The 7,623-nt window shown below is 43.4% G+C and overlaps 1 protein-coding gene across 1 annotated transcript; it reads right to left on the bottom strand.

The window, feature by feature from the left end:
• Positions 1–4,197: 4,197 nt before the first annotated feature.
• LOC144503124 (immunoglobulin lambda-1 light chain-like) lies at positions 4,198–6,493 on the bottom strand. Its single transcript, XM_078227634.1, has 2 exons — positions 6,256–6,493; positions 4,198–4,520 (listed from the first exon to the last, which is right to left on the bottom strand). Exons 1-2 carry the CDS (start codon positions 6,491–6,493, stop codon positions 4,198–4,200), a joined length of 561 nt encoding a protein of 186 aa, XP_078083760.1.
• Positions 6,494–7,623: the final 1,130 nt, after the last annotated feature.

Genomic DNA, 7,623 nt, shown 5'->3' with positions numbered 1-7,623 from the left:
TCTCAATGAATGGCGGAGCAGGCTCGACGGGCCGAATGGTCTCCTCCTGTTCCTATTTTACGTGTTTCTGTGTTGTGACATTCAAGTAGATTATGAATGATCTTCTACTTCCAAGTTATATCCCCACATACCCACCCATATCCCTGGATATCCTTAATATCTAAAAATACTTGGATCTCTGCATTGATGCATAGAATCAGTGCGAGAACATCTACAGAAATTGCTTATTACAACACAGTACCTTTTGAAGTGTAGTCATTATAATGACGTAGGAACACGGCAGAAAATTTGTGCGCAGCAAATTTCCGCAAATTGAAAATTCACCACGACCAGGAAGTCATATCTGGAGATGTTCATTAGGGGTTACATATTGGTGCGAGATACCTGGGATAACTTTCTTCAAATACTTTAATGGATTCTTACATGTACCGAGAAGAGCAGATCGAGTTTTGGTTTGATGACACTGTTTGCACTATCTAGAATCAGGCTCGATTAAATAAATACACTATTGTAGAAATGCTGTTGATTAATTTTAGTGAAAAGAAAATGATGGCCTTTTAGTTTTCTTTATCGCAACCCCATGCCGTTCATCAATTGTATTCCTTAATGCCAATAGCTGCCGCTCTTCTATCATTAGAAGTGCCATAGACAGAGTTGCTCAGATTGCAGCATGAGGCATTACAGGTACGCAGGTTAAAGAACCGTGCCGAGTCAAGCGGCTCATTGGCCATTACGCTGCGCGATTGAATATGGATCTTGTTTAGCCTGTGATGAAGCCCACATCATCATCAATCCGCACAAGCAAAGGTCGGTTTGCATCCTTGCTTACATTCTGTTAAAATCTTGCGCAACCAGCTTTTAATCTGGCTTCAACAAACTTCTTTGGCGTGGAATTGATGTACGTGGTGAAGTCAATTTAAACATAAAATACTTCATATTTCCAAAGTTAATAATCAACACCGGAAAACGCTTAATGCCTGGACTTCCTGTTTTCTGACTGTTAACAGATCTCAATTCATGCTAACATATTGCGCCCATACAACGGGACGACATGCTTGTGTAGCAAACTCTGGTGTGGCACCTGAGTTAACCTTTCAAGCGAAAATTCTTATAAGCTATATCCACTGTTTCCACCTTATTATTCCTACAGGTGACATCCTCAAAAAACTGATTTTCCCACTGCCCTGTTAACACGCCTCGAGTGACAAAATTCTAGCCTTTTGACTACAACTAATATTAGGCTAATTGTCCCACAGTTTCCTGAAAACTTTATTCCTCCTTTCATAAATATTCGTTTTAAGTCTACTACCTTCCAATCCTTGTGAGCTGTCCTAGAATCTAACGTATTCTGCTAGCTGCATAGCAGTGCATGCAACCTTGTTCAAAACCCTCTGATGCAGTCTGGCAGTATCAGGGGATTTGTCACATTCCCATTAATTTCAGTATTACTGCTTATTAAAAAGTCCTAATTTATTTGACTTCCTTCTTGCAGAACCATTGGTTCTTAATACTTTTTACATCGTTTTTTATGTCATGTATCAGGATTTGATTAATGTCTCTGTCATTTCCTTAGTTCCCATTGTGATTTCATCCGTTTTTGCTCAGAATCTTCCCACATTTCTATTCCTATTGATATGCATTTAGAAAAGTTCAGAATATGTTTTTATGACCCTGTATAATTTACTATTTCTGCTTAACTTATTAATTTGTTTGTCCCGATTCACCGAATTCTAAAATCCTCTCAATCTCCAAGCATATTACTCTTCTGGGAATACAATATATCCAGACTCTCTCTCTCACTCCACTCCTACACACCCATTCACTCACTATTGTCAATCACACAGACACACAGGGGAGTGCACTCTCTCTTCCTCACGTCCACACACACATTCACTCATTCTTCTCAATCATTATCACTTGTTAGGGAAAGAATCGGACCTCTCAGGAACAAAGGGGGGGGAATTATGCTTAGAACCAAAGGAAGTAGCTGAGATCCTAAACGAATACTTTGCTTCAGTATTCACAAAGGAGAGGGACATGTTGACTGGTAGTGTCTCAGAGAGATGTGTTGACCCGTTAGAAAAAATCTCAATTACAAGGAAGGAAGTGTTAGGTTTTTTAGGAAACATTAAGACAGACAAATCCCCAGGGCCAGATGGCATCTATCCTAGACTCCTCAGGGAGGCAAGAGATGAAATTGCTGGGCCTCTAACAGAAATCTTTGTCTCTTCACTGGACACAGGTGAAGTCCCAGAGGATTGGAGGATAGCAAATGTGGTCCCGTTATTTAAGAAGGGTAGCAAGGATAACCCGGGTAATTATAGGCTGGTGAGCTTGACGTCCATGGTAGGGAAATTGTTAGAGAGGATTCTTAGAGATAGGATATATGTGCATTTAGAACTGAATAATCTCATTAGCGATAGACAGCATGGTTTTGTACGAGGGAGGTCATGCTTCACAAATTTGGTTGAGTTTTTTGAGGAGGTGACAAAAACGATTGACGAGGGAAGGGCCGTGGATGTCGTCTATATGGATTTTAGTAAAGCGTTTGACAAGGTCCCTCAAGGCAGGCTGGTGCAAAAGGTTAAATTTCACGGGATAAAAGGTGAGCTAACTAGATGGGTGGAGAACTGGCTAAGCCATAGAAGACAGAGAGTAACAGTGGAGGGATCTTTTTCCACTTGGAGGTCTGTGACAAGTAGTGTTCTGCAGGGCTCTGTACTGGGACCTCTGCTGTTTGTGATATATATAAATGATTTGGAGGAAGATGTAGCTGGTATGATCGGTAAGTTTGCGGACGACACAAAGATTGCTGGAGTTGCGGATAGTGATGAACATTGTCAGAGAATACAGCAGGATATAGATAGTCTGGAACATTGGGCAGAGAAATGGCAGATGGAATTTAATCCAGATAAATGCGAAGTGATGCATTTCGGTAGATCTAATGTAAGGGGGATCTATACAATAAATGGCAGAACCATCAGGAGTATAGACACACAGAGGGGCCTGGGTGTACAAGTCCACAGATCCTTAAAGGTGGCAGCACAGGTGGAGAGGGTGGTGAAGAAGGCATATGGCATGCTTGCCTTTATTGGACGGGGCATAGAATATAAAAGTTGGCATATGATGTTGCGGCTGTATAGAACGTTGGTTAGGCCACATTTGGAATACCGCATCCAGTTCTGGTCGCCACACTACCAGAAGCTCGTGGAGGCTTTGGAGAGAGTACAGAAAAGGTTTACCAGGATGTTGCCTGGTATGGAGGGTCTTAGCTATGAGGAGAGATTGGGTAAACTGGGGATGTTCTCCCTGGAAAGACGGAGGATGAGGGGCGATGAGGTGTATAAAATTATGAAGGGCATGGATAGGGTGAACAGTGGGAAGCTTTTTCCCAGGTCGGAGGTGACGAACACAAGGGGTCACAGGTTCAAGGTGAGGGGGGCAAGGTTCAACACAGATGTCAGGGGGACGTATTTTACACAGAGGGTGGTGGGAGCCTGGAATGCACTGCCAAGCAAGGTGATTGAGGCGGACACGCTGGGACCGTTTAAGACTTATCTAGATAGCCACATGAACAGACTGGGAATAGAGGGATACAAACGAATGGTCTAGTTGGGCACATGAGCGGCGCAGGCTTGGAGGGCCGAAGGGCCTGTTCCTGTGCTGTATTGTTCTTTGTTCCTTGTTCTTTGTTCTCTCTCTCAGTCACATACACATGGGATCAGAATGAGCAGAATTATTTCACCCGACTCTGGAACTTGTTTTACGATAACTCGGTGCATTCTATATTACATTGGCCTGAACACTAAAGAAAAAGTATTAGATTCGACTTATCTGCAACAGCAAAAAAAAAGACACGAAAAGCCGTATTTGCGCTTGATATTTGGTCAGTTATTTTATTTAATATCTGTATTGGGAAAGTCTAACAGTGATTAGACACTTACGTTACAGCAGCCGCATTATTGTATTCTCATTAACGTTATCAGATGCATAAAGGTAATTAATAAACAATGAGGTTTCACTTAACACCGACAATGTTCCAATTGACGAGCCTTTCAAAAGAGCAAGTCTTAAAAAGCGAAGCTCCAGCCGCACGGCCGTTTTCTTAAATCTCCGAATTACAATCAATGTCTACCCTTTTTGCCAAATGAATAGGAATGAACAAACGTTCTCAGCTGGTCCAGCACAGTTTCCGAATCACATACAGCTGGATCTGGAGTTGCTTGCTCGAAACGGCGTAGCCTGAATTTCGTCTTTGACCAGACAGGAGTAAAGCTCGTGTGAGTTCCACTCTGAGGCTGACAGAGTCAGATAACTGCTTACACTGAACGTGTTGTCCGCCTCCTGCTGGATCCGACTGGTCTCAACCCCATTCCCTCTGACGCTGCCATCGACAGTCCATTCAATCTCCACAGCTCCCGGATTAAAACAGTTCACCAAACACACCAGTGTCGCCGTGTTCTTCGCTGCGATTTGAGCTGACGAAGACGGAAAGACGGAGACAGATGGTTTCTGCGGATCTGTTATTAAAATAAAACTATGTTTAGTAGTGCTGGTGAATTGATTTGGTTACGCACAGGATTTCTTGGAAACAATATAATTTGAATTCTGCCATTCATTGTATTTAATAAATAAATTGTTTTGCTTTGTGTTCATCCGTGGAAAAGGTGAAGGAGGGAGATCGATGGGACATTTGGATCTAAAAAGCAAAGTTCAGTTTTAATGACTGACTGGGCTTGAGCTAGAGTTAACTCTGTTCAATTTTATAGAACGCAATTCAATAAATGCACATTATATTACACGATTTCATTCGTGAATTATATTAAATATTTAATGGTTCATAATATATTGCTGATAATAACACGATTATTTTTAACTGCCGTGTTTCCACAATGAGACGTCGTTTTGTCAGTCAGAATTAGAAATAGAATTACAAACGCTGAACATACATTAAATTCGCTCTATTGTGTTCCGATGGGAACAATTGTTGATCCGTTTTACCATCAGGTTTTACTGATGAACTCTTATGTTAGAATCCTGAGCAGTGTAGTTGCAGTTTCTCTGGCAGTTTCACCCTGTGATATTCTCCCCTCTCGGCTCAGACGGTTTCAACCCCACACGGGAAGCTGACCGCGCTATCTAGACTGACATTCCAGCGATGGGAATGTGGCTCAGGTGGTGGTGACAGCTTTTGGATTAGAATTAAACCGAGATCCTGATCTGATGGATCCAAATTACTCTATTACAGTTTTGGAGGAAGTGGCGACAGAGTATCCCCATTATTTGACAGCAGATTAACGAGTGATTGGGCGCATTGCTATCTGTGAGAAATACGTGACGCGGATGCCCGCGGGGATCATTGAGGGATCACATTAACAAAAAAAATTCGCAAACGCACTGGCATGTTTCAGATGTTTCAGATACAAATCGTGATATAAATACAACAAATCAGTGGACGATTTTGGTCCTTTGTAGATGCGTGCTTTGTAGGAGGAGATAATGGGTGAAACATTGACTTTTTGCAACTGTCTTAAACTGGTTTACATTGGGCTGAACGGAAATTTAAATCGGGAGGAATGTAAAATCTTTTGCTAAGCCCACACCAGCCATTTTACCCTATGGAGAAAATGAAACAACGCTCTGACATTGCTGGCCTGGAAGATTTATGTTTATATACTTTCTCGAGCAAAGGTGAGAACGAACAGATTTTTGGAGAGTTTGGTTTCATTATTAAAGTCCAATGATTGCCCTTGCTGCTCTGAAAGATTTATTTATGAGGGACTACGTTTTGGCGAGTTTCGTCACTTCAAGTGGTCATTATTTACCAGTACGAACAGGCACTGCATTTTGGTAAGGTACTTTAGAAACGGGGTACGTAACCATTGAGATCATTCTTGTCACGACCGAAGGTACATGCTTTTCCATGCAAGGTATTCGATCGCAGATGAAGATTTGAGGTTTTTCCCGATTTCCCTGATCTCATTGTACAGAGAGTCTGAGGCTAGTTGCTATTGTGGCTCAGATGATGCAGCGCAGTGCAGAACAAAACTCCACTCTCAACAGATAGGCAGAATACATACAACTACAAGACTCAGTACTTAACCAGTTAGCAAGCTCGCCTCGTGACATTTGAATTAAATTAACGGTTATATTGTTAAAAAGACGATCAAATTACTTCAACATTAAATAGTTATTGCATTCTGCTGCAAACCTGAAGCAAAGTTTGAACAATGTAAGCGAAAAGAATTTACACACTGCCAACACTCAGCTTGGTTCCGCTGTCAAAGTAGTACAGGCTGTTTTGCAATATAGCACAGTAATAGTCCGCCGTGTCCTCCGATTCAACTTTATTGATATTTAAGGTTCCCGTGTTGCCGGATACCGAACCTGAAAACCGGTCTGGAACTCCCGAGCCTCTGTTGATGCTGCTTCCAGCCCAATGATAAAGCAGAAGCCGAGGAGCATTTCCAGATTTCTGTTGGTACCAATACATGATGCTGCCTCCTAAACTGTCATGCACAGGTTCGAACAAGACTTCTTCACCGCACAGGACCTTCAACCGATGCTGTACACTAGATACATCGATGATATTTTCTTCCTTTGGAGTCATGGTGAGCAATCACTGAAACAACTATATGATGACATCAACAAGTTCCATCCCACCATCAGACTCACCATGGACTACTCTCCGCAATCGGTTGCATTCTTGGACACACGCGTCTCCATTAAGGACGGTCACCTCAGCACTTCACTGTACCGCAAGCCCACCGATAACCTCACGATGCTCCACTTCTCCAGCTTCCACCCTAAACACATTAAAGAAGCCATCCCCTACGGACAAGCCCTCCGAATACACAGGATCTGCTCGGATGAGGAGGATCGCAACAGACACCTCCAGACGCTGAAAGATGCCCTCATAAGAACAGGATATGGTGCTTGACTCATCGATCAACAGTTCCGACGCGCCACAGCGAAAAACCGCACCGATCTCCTCAGAAGACAAACACGGGACACGGTGGACAGTGTACCCTTCGCCGTCCAGTACTTCCCCAGAGCGGAGAAGCTACGACATCTCCTCCGGAGCCTTCAACATGTCATTGATGAAGACGAACATCTCGCCAAGGCCATCCCTACACCCCGACTTCTTGCCTTCAAACAACCGCGCAACCTCAAACAGACCATTGTCCGCAGCAAACTACCCAGCCTTCAGGAGAACAGTGACCACGATACCACACAACCCTGCCACAGAAACCTCTGCAAGATGTGCCGGATCATCGACACGGATGCCATCATCTCACGTGAGAACACCATCTACTAGGTACACGGTACCTACTCTTGCAACCCGACCAACGTTGTCTACCTGATACGCTGCACGAAAGAATGTCCCGAGGCATGGTACATTGGGGAAACAATGCAGACGCGACGACAAAGGATGAATGAACACCTCTCGACAATCACCAGGCAAGACTGTTCTCTTCCTGTGGGGGAGCACTTCAGCAGTCACGGGCATTCAGCCTCTGATCTTCAGGTAAGCGTTCTCCAAGGTGGCATTCATGACACACGACAGCGCAGAGTCGCTGAGCAGAAACTGATAGCCAAGTTCCGCACACATGAGGACGGCCT

Source organism: Mustelus asterias, chromosome 13 (assembly GCF_964213995.1).
Source record: "Mustelus asterias chromosome 13, sMusAst1.hap1.1, whole genome shotgun sequence".
In the NCBI taxonomy this organism is placed as follows: Eukaryota; Metazoa; Chordata; class Chondrichthyes; order Carcharhiniformes; family Triakidae; genus Mustelus; species Mustelus asterias.
The sequence above is the reverse complement of the archived record's forward strand: the minus strand, read 5'-3'. Positions and strand labels throughout refer to the sequence as shown.